Consider the following 17694-nt stretch of genomic DNA (forward strand, 5'->3'; position numbering starts at 1 on the left):
CGTTTCCTCGTGGAGGCTCCAAGCATGCCAGCCAATCAGCTTGAGGCATGACGTCAAACAACTTATTTTTGTGGCAGAGGGTTATAAAGGTAACCAACCCTTCACATTATAATTCTTTATGGTCACTATGCTAAAGTATATTTTCTTCCAGTAATTATTCATTATTCTAGTTTAATGCTAACATTGAGGGCATGGGACACAGTTTTGAATAAGGTGCACATTGATTTCCATTCTGGTTAAGTGCACTCAAATATTTTCTTAAATGTCTCTGATGTGCATATCTCCTTGACTGGCAGTTGCACGCAGATCATTATGTCAGTTATTAAACTACATAAACTTTATCTTTGGTGTGTGTGTTGGGGGGGAGGAAGAGGTGGCTGCAGAACATGAATATCAGATCCCAGAAGGTTAACAAAAATATCGTTTACTTCTAATTTTTTTAATAATCCTGAAAATGATTTTTGGGGGGAGGAAGCTGCCCCTTGTCCCTCAATGAATGAATGAATGAATGAATTAATTAAAAATTAAAATTCTTGGGTGTGTCGGCACATGTAGCCATTTTACACCCTTCAAAGTATATGAGGAAAATCTAAAACTTTTACCTTAGATTTAAAATAAAGGGTGTAAAGACCCTTTGAGAAAGGTTAAACGTGAAGGTTGTGAAGGAACCTGCACAGGACATACACAACACATTAAAAATGTAAGGAAAGACTAAAAACTTAATCAGCAACAGTGTAAGAGGCCTGCTCTTCCTAAAAAGCTAAACACATTTGTTACGGCACTGTCAGCATCTCCCAACATTAGTAATTTTTCATGAAGGAAACCATACCTCAGCTATAAACTGCTCCCAGATTAAGATATAAGATAACTGGAACTACTGTTCCAGTCGAGAGAGAATATGACTGCTACAAGAGAGATCTGGGTTCAATTCCGAGAGTGGGTGATTTTAAGCAGGGGCTTTTTCCCATCAATATCCCTGCATTAACAATTGTGGCACTTGTCCAGTCTCTCATCACCTGCAAACAACTCTAGAGAGTGAGTAAAGGTAGCCGGACACACCATTAGCCAGAATTCTATTTCGGAGGTGATGGGTGGAGGAGGGGGGTTAGAAGCCATGAAGATAAATTTCTCAGTATATTATAACTTATTATACAAGTTGTTTAATCTTGCTAAGGAAGATTCTTACAGATTCTTTCAAAAACTCCCATTTTCTTTTCTTCAGACAATATATACCAACTCCACCATCAACAAATAAACAAAGCACAGAAGCATCTGGAAGACAAGGAAGTGCTGTTTGTGGACCATTATTAACTTTGTGATTAAACATATTGCTATTTTTTCTTGAAGACTGTCTCTTGATAACATGAAGAGATCTAATGCCCTTATCCTTCAACTTTTTGTTCTCGAGCGATGTGGATTTGCCCACTGTCCACAACCTGATTACTCCAGAACAATCATCTGAAAGAAATGAAAAAACAGAAATCAGACATGTGTAATTGGAAAGGCAATATCAGGAAAGCAGGTTTAGTTTAACACATTTATTTTTTTATAGAATCTTTTATTAACATTTTTCATGGTTTGTTATCTTACGTAAATAAAAACGGCTTATAATGTGATGGAATAGATGGGAGGAGAAACAGAAATAAAAAAACTATATACCTAATCAAGGATTCCTGGCTTCAGGCCTGCAATTAAAAGTACTAGGTATCTTTATACAATAAACGATTGAGTCCTCCCCTCTTATTGTAAGTGTGGGGATTTGTACTAATTACTAGAGGATTGAGGTCAGCAGAAACTTTATCTCATTCCTAAGCTTTGTCACACTAAAGATTTAAATAAAGTTTAGTCCTTTCGAAATATATTTTTTAACAGTAACCAAATCCGTTCTGCTTTGTATCCTATGGCATGGTCAAAAGTGAACTTGGTGACGTTATAATCCCCTCTCTTTGGCCAGTGACAACACCAGAGGGATTCAGGGAAGGTGATGCCCCCTAGTTAACCAATCTTACCCTGAAAACAGGAGAGACGCATAAATTCATTTTTAGCCCAAAGACATGCAATTCTGTGTGGCGTTCAGGTGCTTTCTAAGTGTGACTGCCCTCCAAGAAAATATTTTCCTCCCCTACTATTTTTTTTTTTCTTGTGCCATCATTGACTTTGGCCATCTTTTCTAAAGAAAAGATCAGGTCTCGAAGTGGGGAGAATGCGAAGGGATGCCATTCTCCACCTGCCTCATTGTCTCCATGTTGAACCATACGAGTATATTCCCCACCTAACCCTAAACTTGACCAAGCACCCCTATCTTCATCTGGATATATTTATTGGAAAATTAGTCATAGAAGTAGGTGAGTTTAACTTCCTATTGCCTAATGTTAAAATGTACAACTTCCTCTGTCATCCTCTCATCCACCAAAGTAAGATAAGATCTAGCTTGTGTATGTCATAAATTCAAGGAATGAGTGCAAAACTTGTTTTTAAACATAATTTTATACTAAAAAAAGAAAACGAAATGTATGGAAACATACCTCCAGTGATGAACATTCCGGGACTGGACCTCAACCACTCCAAACTGTGAGCAAAAGCAGATGCTGGATACTGGAACGTTGTAATAATTGACATGTTGCTGCTATCTATGAGAAGCAAGAGGCCTGCTCGGTATGCTACCAGGAAGTAATCAGCTGACAGAGGGTCCCACTGAAGGGAGGAAACACGTTCACATGTTTCAGAATCAAGACCATCAGGAAGAAAATGCCGTTGAACTTTTCCATCTGGAAATGTAAATAATTTGCATGAGAAATATACCTGCTTAGGATCCAAAATAAATGAAGGTGGAATATGTTGTTAAAAAGCGACAGATTGAGTACGTTTACAATAGCCATATACAAATTAAGAATTGAACGTCTTCTTTTTCAATAAAGTCAGGGGCGGCCGCTCATAAGGACGATACGGACGCCGCACTGCCGTGGGTAATCACAAGTGAACAAACATTACTTTAACATTTATATATTATATTTTACATTGTCTGAATTACAAATATTCCGTTGCTTATAGATCGTTGGTTAGTCGGTTCTGTGTTCATTCTTCCGCGACAATTGCGAAGTTTGCAGGCCACCGTGCGGGGGAATACGGAACTTCGAGAGAAATCTGGCAGGGCGGCGTCCTCCCACCTTACGAGACGTAGAGCATTTTCAGGCGCTGCCGCGAAGGGTAAGAGGCGAGGGAACTGGCTGAATAACACGCGCGGGATCTGTGGCTGGGAATGGGCTGGGAGGACGGAGGGTTTGTCGTCCGAAACCAACCCCCTAGGCGAAACTGGCCCTCTCTCCGGAGAACGGTAAACAATGAAGAGTTGCCAGAAGCAATGAAGTTAACGTAAGAAAGAAAATTACCAACCGTCGAAAGAAATCATTCTGTATTCCATAGAGCAATAAATAATGCAATTTCCAATGAGGAAAGAAAATATCGGTAACTGAAAAAGTACAGACAGGTGCTTGATATTTGTTATTTACCGTCGCTTTCTGCTACTTTTCGGTAATCACGACGATGAGGATAAGTGATAATTAAATGATGGAAGGGCACTCGCAAAGAACACCCATATCCAGGCCGGGATTCGAACCCAGGATCCATGGCTTTTTATAGTCACGGAAGTCGGCTACAGCTTCGTGTTACTCACAAAATTAGATTTAATTACATGTTATTGATTAGCACGTTTTGAAAAAAAACCTGATAGTGTGACAAACTTTCACAATTTCTTTTCAAGCCGACTGTTAAATAAATAAGAAACTAGTCATCTAAACTCACCAAGAGCCGCTACAGGAACCTGTGTACTACGAATTTCTGAAAAATTGGCAAAATTGTCTGGCAACCCCGAGGCAATAAAATGACTGCATGGGAAGACGATAGCATTGACACTTGTTGCAAAGAGAATACTCGATTCTCTTTGCTTGTTGTTTCTTCGTTTTCCATGGAAAAGTGAAGCTTTTTCGGTAGTGTGCTGTAGTTGTGCGTTTGTTGCGATGAGCTATGTGGAGAACTTGTTGGTGCGAAGTTTTTCTCCCAGAAGTCTAGATGAATAAAATAAACATAAAAAACCTAGGCCGGCCTAGACCGAATTTGAATCTAGAACAAGCATGTCTGAAGAAGATTTCTGGTGAACAAGCATGTCTGAAGAAGATTTCTGGTAAGTTTGAAGTTTTTACTGTAGAGCTTGAGCTTCTGGTAACGCAGATATCACCTTTCCAGTGAGAGATTTACTTTGGTGCCCTATTTCATATATCAATTAGTCATGTTGGACAGGAAACGTTTTTTGTGTAACACTTTTACTAGAAATTTTCACGTTCAATGCACGTAAATATTCGTCATTGTGCTTATCAATTTACCCCTCTGTTAAGTTAAAAAACAAACAACTAAATCTGTTAGAACTCTATTTCTTCTTCCATCTTTCGTAATCTTCGCATTACTGTTAAATAATTATTAATTTATCATAATATGTGCAAACGTGCAAAGCATGATATTCGGTAAAGACGAATATATCAATTTCTTATCATGTTGGCTGTTATATACGAAATTAATCAATTAAACTCACATTACAAGTAGAGCAAATTTATGAGCTGTCGCCCCTCCACTTTGGTTCACCACGAGCCGCCACTGAATAAAGTACACCTTGGAAATGTGCATTGTTGCTTCTAATCCACTCACACACCATAACGCCGAGCTCTTGATAACCAAATTAGTAGGTCCGAGGCAGCACTGAATCTTTTCTGTTTAGTGAATATACCACACATCTTACAGACTTAATGGGCATGGGTTGACTAGGTTCTGGAATGGGGTGTGCCACTCTGCTGCACAAAGACACGATATTTTTAGTTTTAAAATAAATGTGTGTTATGTGGTGCTTAATAAGGAGTTGATCTTTATCAAATTCATAGTCAATTGTTATAAGTAGCTGGCTCAAATAAAATTATGTTCTGCATAAACTGATTCTTTCGAGGCACTCTGCAAGTCTCAAGAAGAGAAAGAAACTAGAAATAGTGTGATTAGAGAAAACATAAATGTGCAAGACTTATAATAATGGCTTTTTATAAATCAAAACAGTTAAAATACTTTGGACATGTCAAGAGGTTACAGAAAAACTGATTCCACTAGAAAGACCTAGACAGGAATTTCCTAGGAAAGAGGAAGAAAAGATGAACAAAAATTACACAACAAGAGAAAGAAACTCGGAGATGAGGACTGGAACTGCAGATAAGTATGAAGAATGGCAGCAAATATTAATTAGGTGCAGGGAGATGTTTTAAACATTGTGCATACAAGATGCTAAATAAACAAAATATTGTTTCTTAAGTGATTGATTGATTTATTTTACTTCGCGTTTCTGCCACTTTTGGCCAATCGCAAAGATGAGTGATGAAATTGATGATGGAACACTCAAAGAATGCCCGTGCTCAGGCCGTGATTTGAACACAGGACCCCTGGCGTCTAGCGTGCTGTATTAAGCACTCTGCCACGGAATTTGGGTATTGTTCCTTGAATGGATTTTTCAAAGATGACACAACGTATTACATCAACAAGTTTGAAATCAGAGTAATTTAAATTACGTACCAGAAGTTTATCTATAATTGAATCGTTTATTTCAGAAACCCCCTATCGACCACTTTTGGCGAAAGCGTCATTTTTAAAGTTTCATATATCCCTTACCAAGACGCATCATTTGTTGTAGAAACCGCTCATATAACCGCATCTAACGCAGGTATGTGGGCTTGAAATATCCGTTTACTACAGAAACCCAAGCGCCGCGACGTAGAGGCTTTCTGCACTAAAGACGTAACTTCAGTTGGCACCAAGTTACCAACTGATTGATCGCGCGATCCGTTCAGTTGGCAATACTACATTGTATCCACCCTTGCCACCTTTCAACTATGAACTATTTTAATGCGAACATATAAAAACCCACGAAAATAGCATTGATGATATTTTAGATTTTGTAAGAATTAAGTGCTGCTTAAACTCGAAAAATTGTGCTAGGATTTGTTATTACTATTTTCTCGGATAACTGTAGTTTTAAGTTCAATTATGCATCTACTTTTCCAGTTTCAAACTTGCGGTACTTATTATTCACTACAGTTATGTAATATTGTTAATTTTCCCCCAAAAAATGTGTGCAATTGCTCAACAAACGAAATGGGTTCAGCATAGAACTTGAAGCGCTTTGAGAAAGTTGTTTGTTTACCCCAATTTTCTACCGATTTCCTGGCATAAAATTTTCTCACGAACAAAATCTGGCAGGATAAACAAAAGATAGAGGATGGATCATGGCATGGTTGTAAAAAGCTTGTCGCTGTGTAGGCATACTCCCTTTTATTTGAAACATGTCCACTGGTATATAGTATAAACACGATTTGGACATAATTTTATTTTATTTCCTGAAAACATATTCGTTTGAATTAGATTTCCCTCTCCCAGAGACTCACGTTTGCAGATTATGCTAAATGTTACTATTATGCCAAAAGCAGGGTGCTAGGTGCCAACAAAGATCAAACTGTACTAGGTTTAGTACCATTTTGCTGGGGTTGGCATCACTGACTGAGGAAACCCACGATGCTTTCTGCTTGAGCTTTAGAAAGCGCTACTTTCCCCCTGCCCCTCCCCCCTCCTCATCCTCAGGCAGGCAGCAAAGACTGTGGGTCCATCGTCTTTGGGCTGCGGCTGGAGCGAATTATTAAACTCCTAAAACATAGAGAACTGGAAGCAAGTATAAATGAACTGTAGGAAGTTCCTCACTTCCTACATGGAGGAATCGCCCCTGAGATTAGAACCGTTAATATACTACCTATTTTGTTATCTGAAAATGCGATTTTTTTTATCTGTTAACGTGTAAGATTTTTTTTCCTTTTGTTCCCCTTAAGTTTAGCTCAAATAATGTGAATAATGAGTATTCTGAAGAAACCAATACATTTGCGTTTTCAACCTTTTTCATTTTCTCATTGTCATCTATTTTATGAATAAAAAATAACAAAAGTCTTATTTGTGATTCGTTGCTATTTTCTCCCTCCATAAATAAAATAATAATAAATGAGCATTATGAAATCGCTCAGATAATGGCGCAAATGCACAAAAGTGGTTTACTGGAGAAACCCCCAATGTGAAAATTGGAAAAATAATTATTCTCCCACTACTAAATATCGAAAACTCTCAAAAATCATAAAAGTGTTTGGACAAAGAGACTTAAGTTTTACCGATTTGTTTTACTGCGCTCAAATATTGTGTGGGGCAATAGCACATTTTTTTGTTGTTTTCTCACAAACGATATTTGGTCATAAATAAACGATTCAATTTTCAATGTCACTGCTTATTTTAGGAAAATAAAAGAGGAATTGTAGGTGCGCCATGAAAATTTTTAAGTTGTGTTGCAAGATGGGGACCGGGGGGGGGGGGGGGGAGGAGATGATGTTGCGGCTGTTTGATAAATTACTACATCTGACAATAATGCATTTTAAAATTGTACTTACCTCTTTTAAAATAAGAAAGACTGCCATTAGCATGTCCAAACAATACTTTCCCAGGACAAGTTGGATGCCAGTGAAAATGTGTGACGGAGTGATCAAATGGAGACTGATCCCTGTACTTCACAGTCGTTTTGTTTCCATCACAAGTCAACCATACTTCCAGCGGGCCATTACAAGACAGAAATGACAGGGAATCACTATGTAAAGAAATGAAAAGTAATTAAAATTAAGATTTTTATTTCAACATTTTCCAGGCGAAAATCTATTTATTTAATTAACTGATTTAAAGTGAATGAAGATTATCGATTTTCTATTTTTTTTTCATGTAGTCAGTAACAGTTTGAGTTGTTGGAAAACAATCGCATGTGTACACCCAAATTTTGTACAATATTTTTGGAACAACTTACATTTGATAATAGTATAATATAATTGATTTTTCTCAAAATTGATTTTTCTCCTTTTTTCAAAAGCATTCCGTTTCTGTGTTTACAAATGCCTCGTAAAAAATTAATATTTACGTAATGTAGCTAAATGTTTTAATAGAGGCCGTAACTGTTGGTTAGGGTGCGCGAGAGAATTCTCGGTACCGAAAAAAAATGAAAGCGAAAGAAAGAAAGATAAAAGTTCCTGTCCCAATCCCGATTTCTGGAAATCATTTCCCCGATTTTTTAGATTCCCAAATAATCGACAAATTCCGAATTATCGTGTATTTGAAGTGAGGAATTCCCAAAACTTTCGGTCCAATAAGGACACATTAAAATGCTTAAAATAACCTTTAAGTTATTTAAAATAGTCTTTACTACAAAAGTATACAAACTGATTCAATTTCGTTCAATTTTAATGTCTGTAGGCATGTTTTCTGAATGACAGTTTTCTTACAGCTCTAAAATGCAAACAAAATTTCATGTTATTTTTTAAAAAAATATAGATATTTGTCTTTAGAAAACGATTTTTCGTAAAGTAATTACAAGGCACAGATATTTTTGGTAATGGACAAATATATAGTTTAAACACACTTTATGTGATTTTACATAGGTATTTGTTATAACTTTACAATTTTGTACTTTATAACTTTACAATTGACTATTCTTTGTGATGAAACGTAACGGAAAGTAACCATACCAGCGTGCTATGGGAGCCACGTTGGTCTAGTCGGCAGTCTGGATCTGATTGCCACGCCACAGACCCAGGTTCTATTACCGAGCTGGATGATCTATTTTTTCTGACCCTGTTCGGGGTTCACCCAACCTCAAATAAATGGGTAACTGGAGGCACCCTGGAGGGTAAAGGCGGCCGGAGCGTCGTGCTGATTATGTTACATACATACATACATACATACATATATATATATATATATATATATATATATATATATATATATATATATAAATGGCCGAGATCGAGAATGTGTTGGACCCTACCTCCACATACTCCATCATGGCACAGTGCAATGTGCACAGGAACTGTTATAGCCAAATCGAAGACTTTAGACTTATAAATTAAAAGGCAACGTAAAATATTTGAATAGACACCAGAGTATTCTCATCTATTGAAGAATAAAGTTTTCACCAGCATTTACCTTTCACAGGGGCTCCATGCTAAGAAGGACGGACAAGAAGACACCAGGATGCTTGTAATGATCTGGTGCATAGGAACATTCCACACACACACTCGATGGTCTGACCCGCAGCTCGCCAGGAGATCTGCGTTCCTGGGATGCCAGGAGATGCAGTTCACCATTTTTCTGTGTTCGGACAGGATACAGCTCAGCTGCCATTCTCCGTAGGTTTCATCTAGCTGTGGAAACCATACAAAGTAAGTCAGCAACTAGGGTAAGGTGGTACATTTTCGATCAAAAAAAATTAAATTCAATATAACTTGGAAAAAATAGGCAGCAAAATTACTTTTTTTGTGCCAATGAAATCTTAACTTTTACTAAAGACGCTGGCATAACATGACATTTTTAGTTCTGCTACTGTAGACAGCAGAACGAAATTTCGGTAGGATAAAATTTGATCAGAATTGTTCCTAGGTAGGTACAAATCTGATCACCGTGCGGTACAATTTGGATCAACATTGAGTGAAGAAACAGTATCCTTAAAATATACTACTAGTGCAACTTCTATGGCGTAGGCCTACAGGAGCAAAATAAAAACAAGCTGCATGTTCTGTTAGTTTAATAACTTTGTTTTACTATTCATCGTTACATAATTCAAATTATAGGAAAAGTATGTATAGCTATGCCTAAAGTATTTTTTCCGTTCTCTTAATATTAGGCTACCTTGTAAGTACTACTCGGATATTATATTAGGGATATAAGTTGTTAATTTTTTGCTACATTACAATATTTTATGTAGGTATATTATTTTAAACATACTATGGTTTAAAAATATACAAAAGCAGAAAGATTTTAAACAGAAGAAGATCTTTACGTAATATTTATAGGTAGGTCTATTTTTAACGTGAAAAAAGTCACAAGGATTTATTGACGTGTGTTCCTTGATTTGCTGTTAGTATCATGAAAGGAAGTCCGTTGTGTCTACACAGCCATTACAGGCATTTGCCGGAGTTGAATTGCTTCTTTCCTTTAGCGCCAACACACAACTCGTGATACCAACGACTATAGCTCTAACACTGTATCCAGTCTACTTTAGGTTCTGAGGCAAGACTGTAATAACTTGTATTACAAAATGCACACACATCATCGTTATTTTTCAGTGCTCACGAAGTCTCTCTGCTCTTTTGTCTCTCTGTCGGTGGGACAGTATCTTTTTAGTAGGCCTATTGGTTGCAGTTTTGCACAAGTTTTGGTTGCTTCTTAAATGAGTAGAAGATGTTTTCATTCTCTTTCCAGTATTACTTCCATACTTTGTGAAGTAATGTGTTGCACGCGTTACGGTAATGGAACTCAAACTGTATACCTCGCTGATCGAAATTGTACCATTTCCGCAGGCCCGTAGCCAGGAATTCTTTGTAGGGGGGGCGAAGTCAATCCTAGACTCAAATTTTTAATTGTGTCGCAATGGCAGATATAGCAGGGTACACAGATGCACTTGCCTAGTCCCACAAAAGAGATAAGTAACATAAAAGGGATGATATCTTGAAACTGCAACGAACAAAAAAAACTTCGAGCGACATCAAATAGCAATATTTTGATAATGACCTTTCCAGATTGCCAAAGAATATGAAGTTTAACATAAATAGGCTAATAGGGATTGTATCTACTTGATATTTACAGGTCGATAATGTTAATAGATGATTAATATGTACGTTGGCTTTGGGCCTCTCTGCAGAACTCATTAAGGGAGCCCTTTATAAATCATGCTTCATAATGATGCCCTCTACTTTCCAGTATGCAAGATTTTTACGCAGAAAGAAATCTAACGAGAATCCAACAACACCATTGTGTTGTGTTATGCAAGAAAAATCGAATTAATTAAATAGTAACGGTTACATATTATCTACAGTTTGATAAATTGTGTAAAAATTTGTAATACATTTTTTTGTACGTGCTAAAACATTAAAACATGGGTCCCTTAGTCCACCACGGACTCTATTTCCTTCAAAGGGGAGACTCTTGCATCACTACAGACAATGTTTGCCTACTGGTTACGTTAACCATTTTGCAAAATATTGTGTGAATTGTATTATTCATTATAGTTGAAATACATGTTTTGACACCTGACAAACAAATAGGAATTCCTTGATTGATCAATGACTTTTTGGATTACAGTGTCATCATTAATATTTCATATTAAGTTTCATAGAAATAAATTGTTTTAATAGGGCGCAAATAATCTTACGGGGCGCCATGGCATTCTCTTTATAACAATTTTTCCACATATAGATCGTCTGGCTCCCATCCCGCCGCCCCATAGCTATGACTCTGAACTTGGATTATAAAAATAGCAGAGATTGCCAGCGAAGCGAGCAAGAAATGTTTACGAAATGTATTTTTATTTGATATCGGGTAGGGAGTAATTGCCCCTCTGTGCCCCTTGCAAGCAAGTGCCCTTGGCCGTCTGGAAGGAAAATGCAAGGAACACGTAAAAACTAGTTCCATCATGAGTATCCAATTGTCCTTTGATTCTTAGATTCTCCTCGTCTTGTTTTTTACTTCAATGTTTACTTCCCCTAGAATGGACTTCCGTCCAAGCCAGGGAGGGGGGGGGCAATGCCCCTTGCCCCCCTGTGGTTGCGGCACTGTTTATGAGTATCTCTTTATAATTTCACGTCATCACTCATTGTTGTGATTAGCTAGAAGGGGCACAACTCTAAGTAACAAAAATCAAATATCCACTCCCTCTCTCTGCCACATGAATCACTATTACCAAAGGGTAGACTTGGGAATCAAAAATTTAAGCAGATCCAAGTTCATAGCAACACATCCAAGAAAAAACATCCGAACACATTAGGCACCTTTAATACAAGAATACTCAAAATGTCACAACTGTTCTAAAGTAACATATGATATAATTGTAAAGATTGAAGTGAGAATTCCAGATAGGAATGTGTTTTTTATTTTTCACAGGGGAAGCAAAGCAGGCTCTCAGGGGGGCACTTGCCCCCTCTCCCCCTCTAGCTACGGGCCTGCATTTCCGCCGATCGAATATGTACCACTTTGTGCATGGAAACAAATATTTCTGTAGTTCCCTCATCTCTCATCAGATGGTTACACATGTCCCATTCTACAGCCACCACATGCTTGTCCACGTTTGACCTGAATTTCGCTGTCCTACGATCAAGCATAAAAACGGGGCACGCAAAATGACAGGCAGACGTTTATATACAAAGCACCTATTCTATCTACAACGTACTCACCTTGCCATACAAAATTACGTCTGGTTCTCCGGATTTTCCGTAGAATTTGTCGATGTTTCTGCACAACACACCTGACACCCCACGCAACAACCCTCACTCCTCAAATCAGGGTTGCAAGTAACAGGAAGCAAAATATTCGACTTTTCAGAACGGGTGATCGAAATAGTACCTATTTCGAAAATGTACCACCCTACCCTATAACTACTAAGTATGTAAGTGTTCCTTTGTTTGCGTGCGTGTGTGTACGAGAGAGAGAGAGAGAGAGAGAGAGAGAGAGAGAGAGAGAGAGAGAGAGAGAGAGAGGCAGGCAGGCAGGCAGGCAGGCAGGCAGGCAGGCTTCCCCTAGGAGACTCGAACCTGTGTGCGTTCCGTAGCCAGTGCCCAAAGCATGACACCTTAGAATGCACGGCCACCGTTCTAGGCCATTCAAGATTGGACCTATAGTTTCTGGTGAGAAGGTTGTTTGTCCGTCACTGATTAGTGCCTAGAGTGATATTGAAATCCTCCCAAGATTGCGTTAACAACCTACGAAATAACACCAGGCGTCACTCTCGTGACTGCAGGAGTCAGCAGCCTCCGCAGCAGAGTGGTCAAGTAGAGGTCCCACGTTTCAACCCTATAAGGCATAGATGCATCATAATCCAGTTCATCATTCATCCTCATCGTCACGATTAACCCAAGAGGTAGAAAATCGACACCAGACTAGATAAAGAGAAGGATAGAGTAGAAGTAGTAGCTGACCTAGTCGAGTCACGTGACAACCTTCCCTTGTTGATTCTGATCAATCGTCTCCTTACATCCTCCAGTTTCGTTACACGTATAATTCCGACATTGTTGAATACAGAAAAATATAGAAAATGTATATAAGATAAGTAGCTTTACATTTAAGTACTGTTAAGTATGCTGCAAAGCCATTTTTTCTTAGCGCTAAACATTTGTCTTTTCTCTTTTGTATTTAAAATTTCTATCTCGTATCACAGCTTCTAGACAGCGTAAGCTAGGTATCTAGACAGTGTAAGCTAGGTACGTATCTTTGGATTGTAAAACTTCAGCTATCTCGGTGCCTGAATAGATTAAGTGCTGGACGCTGTGACTGTCTTTTACACTTACAGATAGCAAATATTTATTTATTTTCTATTGTACAGTCATCGGCATAAAAGTGAGACGCCTAGGTCTTGAAATGCTCGGTTCCCTGCAAGGCGTTATCTGTGTTGCCTAGCTCTAAGGCGAAAAGTGGATTTTAATAGCAAATTTTCAATTGAAACTTCTACCACCTTCGTACATTTAGGCAACACACATAACGCTTTGCATTTCAGGAACTAGGTGTCCCATTTTTATTGCCGGTGAGCGTACATATGTTCATAAATTAACAGCCATTAGCCCAGTTCAAGAACTCTGTATCATTGTCAGTGTTTTAAGTGTGTTGATTTCGATTTGTATAGTGGAAAAATTGATTTAGTAATGTATTGTGTTTAAATGCAAATTTCATTTGTAAGGTATAATTTAAAACGAATTAATATGTAGCTTAACAAGTATAAACTATTTGTTTGAAATTCTTGCAACAGTACTTGAATACCTATATTAGCTATGGAAAACCCAGTTGAGCGCTAAGGACTTAAATTACAACTTTTAAATTGTATGAAAGCCTGCTCATCGTTCGCGGGCCGTGTGAACTACATCTAGAATGTAGATCTAGTCGCTAACGGTTCGGCATTCGAATAGAGCGTTTCCTAGCGTGTGCCCATTCATCAATCCTAGCGTATGGTAGTCAAATTCCTACTAATCACCGAGTGCATTAAAAAACATAAAATTAACAAAAATACGAAATCTTACCTCGTATACATAAATGGCGAGGGTAGACGCGTAGGCAAATTTGTTGTCCTGCACGGAACAAATGTCTGTGTTCCATGGTTGAGCTCCGGCAGTTAGCAAGTTCAGCTGTCGTACTCTGGACATCGTTTTCTGCAAAGTGGTTAAGAAAAAGAAATATTTATACTTATTTCACCTACGACCTTTCTCCCCTATTACGACAAACGCTGATTTCGATTAAAATGTACCTTTCCAACGAAGTGTCAGAATCACTATTCAAAGGCAAAAATGGTAATTGTGTATTATTTTTAGGAGAAGTTTGCATTTACAACTTTTTGGTTTCTCTCGAGTTCTTTACGGCTTTCATTTGAAAATTTTGATTTTTTTCCCCCAAAAATTTGGGGAAGGTTTTAGCATCATCAACTCCCCTTACGTACGCCAGTGGTCAGAATGAATAGAATTATGTTTGTTCGAAAGTTAAAGACAATAACATCTTCTTAATGTATGTAGTATATCTACTGTCTTCATTTACCAATTACTACTATATTTTCCAATTAAATCTTCAGCTAACAGCGAATTGTTACTGAAAGCAAACTCCATTTAAACTCTCATAGTAATTACCAATTTGTTATTTCAATTATAAGACGGGTGAGTCTCGAAAAAAGTAACATATCACACAATGGACCCTACCTCACATTTTATTGAACCGTACTTAACTATTACTATAATATCAAAAGAACACTCAGAAATACAGAAGGGTTATGGTCGGCTATGAATTCTCAAACGAAAAATTTGCTCTTCCTTTTAACTTGATGGTAGGACCTAAATAATTTCCAAGAAAATTACATACATAAATACATGAAGCAGAATCCTAAACAATTAAGACTTTTATGCACTCAAGATACAGTTATTACTCAACCTTCTATCTTATACTCCATTTTAATGTACTGTCAATTTGTAATCAGTGGTCGAAGTGGAGGGACGCGGGGGATGCTATCCCCCCAGTTAAGAAAATGTTCATAAAGCATCCCCAAGCTGGAATATTTGGCATAAGCATCCAAAAGGTACTGGATTGTCTGTATGTTTAAACCATACCAGCACCCCTCTCCAATCCCCTCAGCTGCAAATTTCCACTTCGAGCACTTTGTTAAAGGATTTTTGCTGCTTTAACAACAAACATTTTTAGAGGATATAATGTAGGAAAGACATTGTCAGTAGCGTTCGCAGGATTTCATCAAGGTGGGTGTTATTTCTAAAACTTTTTTCCAAATTCACATTACCATTGTTTTATTATACTTTAATTAAATAATAATAATCACAATTAATTAATAATACTTATAATTAATTAATTAGCTAAATTAATACTAATAATACTACTAATACCACTACTACTACTATTAAGTAGTAGAGATCTACATAAATATAGTATTTATGAAGACATTAGAATGAAATTACTTTCTAGTCATTCGATTTTTATCAAATCCTGGGAGCATTTTTTTGTTTCTTTGTTACGAAATAATTGTCTGGTCAACGAGGTGAGACATTTCAAGGGTGAAGAAGATCCATAAATATAAGAAAATATATTAAAATAAATTGAAATAATCGAAGTATGGAACTCATCCAAGGAGCTGCGGTGATCTGGTCGGTAGAGCGTCTGACAAGTGACAATCACGCGGGAGATCCGGATTCGATTCCCGAAATTGGTTGGAATTTTTCCGGCTTCTTCCCAGCATAAATGTCCCCGATAATTCACATCTGGATTGTCTGGCTGTTTTTACCAACAAAACATTTTACAATAGTTAAGCTTATTGTCGTTTCAATAATTGTCTAGTCAACAAGGTGAGACATTTTAAAGAGAGACATTCAAACGTGCTGCGGTTAACAATACAATGGGAAGGCGATTTGGTGACTGTATTCTTGTCCGCCTATCCTTTGTCTATACATTAGCCTCTTACAACGTACCAAGAACTTTATTTAGTTAATTCTCATTGTTCCCACACAAAAAAATACATGTTCGTAGAACACTGGCGTACGTAGAGGGGTGGCCGATGGTGTTCCAGCCCCTACCGAAATTTTGAGAAAATCAGAATTTTCAAATAAAAATCCGTTAAGAACTTTAAAAAATCAAAATGTGTAAATGCGAAACCTCTTTTAAAGTTAATCCCGATTACCATTTTTGTCTTTGAATACATTTTTAATATACTGAAAAGTTCCAAAAATACGAAATATTTTATTATGCATCCTGCCCTCCAAAACGAAGCCATGTGCTATCCACATTTACTATTCCAGCCTCTCCCGAAAAAAAAAATCCTGCGTACGGCAGTGTATTGAACATTGTTGCAACTGAGATACAAAATAACTTTTTTCTCTTTTAAAATCATAGTTACCCTAACCTAACCTCATAAACTCGTGTTTATTTTCAAGGCATCACTCTGAGAGACGCGTGTGTTTGGAATGCTGTGCTTTTCTCAATGCTGCATGGAAATAATAATTCAAATTATTATTATTAGTAGTATTAGTAGAAGTAGTAATAGTAATATTATTGTCCCAGATCTTTGACTGTGAAAAATTGGCCATTTAAATTTTTTCCACAGCATTTTTCATAATATTTCACAAGCTCAGGGGGGGGGTTAAACCCCGTAACCCCACCCCCCTTGCGTACGCCACTGGACATTGTACTATAATTTTTAAGGGTTTGAATGTTATCTAAGCTGTTCTCTTATTATGCACATTGTGCCCCAGATGTTGATCTGTCAGGGCACGGCCACATGCCCATAACTGTGAATGCCAACAAGTTGGGCCAGAGACATACTAATTCCATTTTGGTATTAAAGGGGAGTCCAGCAAATTGGGTAATGTCTGACCTCGCCGACAAAGAATTATGAATGCCCCACTATAGGCTGCACGTGATACCAGGTAAGAGCGTGTCCAATTATAATAAACTCATTGTTGAGATTGCTCTTCTTGAAATGAAACGCATTAGTTGAAGTGTTGCTGGAAGATTGGGAATTTTAGTGGGCGTGCAATTTTTTTCATTATTTTCCTTTCGTATTTCATGGAAGTTCTGTGCTAAGGAACTATATCAGTATCATTACTCTCTCTACTTGCATTCGAGTACTTGCTTGCATATAAACCGTAGATGATGGTGCTGAGTATTTCAAATTGAAGGGGAAGAAAGCCTTTATGTAAAATTAATTGGGGAACTTACTATGATAAATTTGATCATTACGTTATTCTGACTTCAAGTCAATTTAAAAGAATGATTTCAACAAGTTTGTTAATACTAAATATTAGTGGAAACTGGAAAGGCAATGCTCAAGGGTAAGTTATCGGGGGTGTGTTAGAGGCGTTCACATGTTCACAAATCTACAAGCGCGATGTCATTCTGTTCTTTGGAATGTCTTCAACGAGAGAAAATGCTAATGAAATGTTTCCAAGAAAGTTTGTTTTTTTAATGTACGGTCCCCGGCAATAATAATGGGACATCTAGATCCTGATTTATTGGATTTTTTTTAATTAGACTACAAAAGAACATGCACTAGATGTATTCCTATTCAGA

General features: G+C 37.4%; 1 protein-coding gene across 1 annotated transcript in view; it reads right to left on the minus strand.

Moving 5' to 3' along the window:
* LOC145977780 (WD repeat-containing protein 17-like) overlaps positions 1 to 17694 on the minus strand; it is a 116517-nt gene that overhangs the window by 48480 nt on the left and 50343 nt on the right. Inside the window, exons 2-6 of the mRNA XM_083110060.1 lie at positions 14160 to 14288; positions 9085 to 9302; positions 7509 to 7702; positions 2526 to 2768; positions 1187 to 1458 (exon numbers count right to left, since the gene is read on the minus strand). Coding sequence (XP_082966186.1) covers positions 1187 to 1458; positions 2526 to 2768; positions 7509 to 7702; positions 9085 to 9302; positions 14160 to 14282 — 1050 coding nt within the window. The 5' untranslated portion in view covers positions 14283 to 14288. The remainder of the gene's footprint in view (positions 1 to 1186; positions 1459 to 2525; positions 2769 to 7508; positions 7703 to 9084; positions 9303 to 14159; positions 14289 to 17694) is intronic.

This window comes from Lepisma saccharinum, chromosome 1, assembly GCF_977018435.1.
Source record: "Lepisma saccharinum chromosome 1, izLepSacc3.1, whole genome shotgun sequence".
NCBI lineage: Eukaryota > Metazoa > Arthropoda > Insecta > Zygentoma > Lepismatidae > Lepisma > Lepisma saccharinum.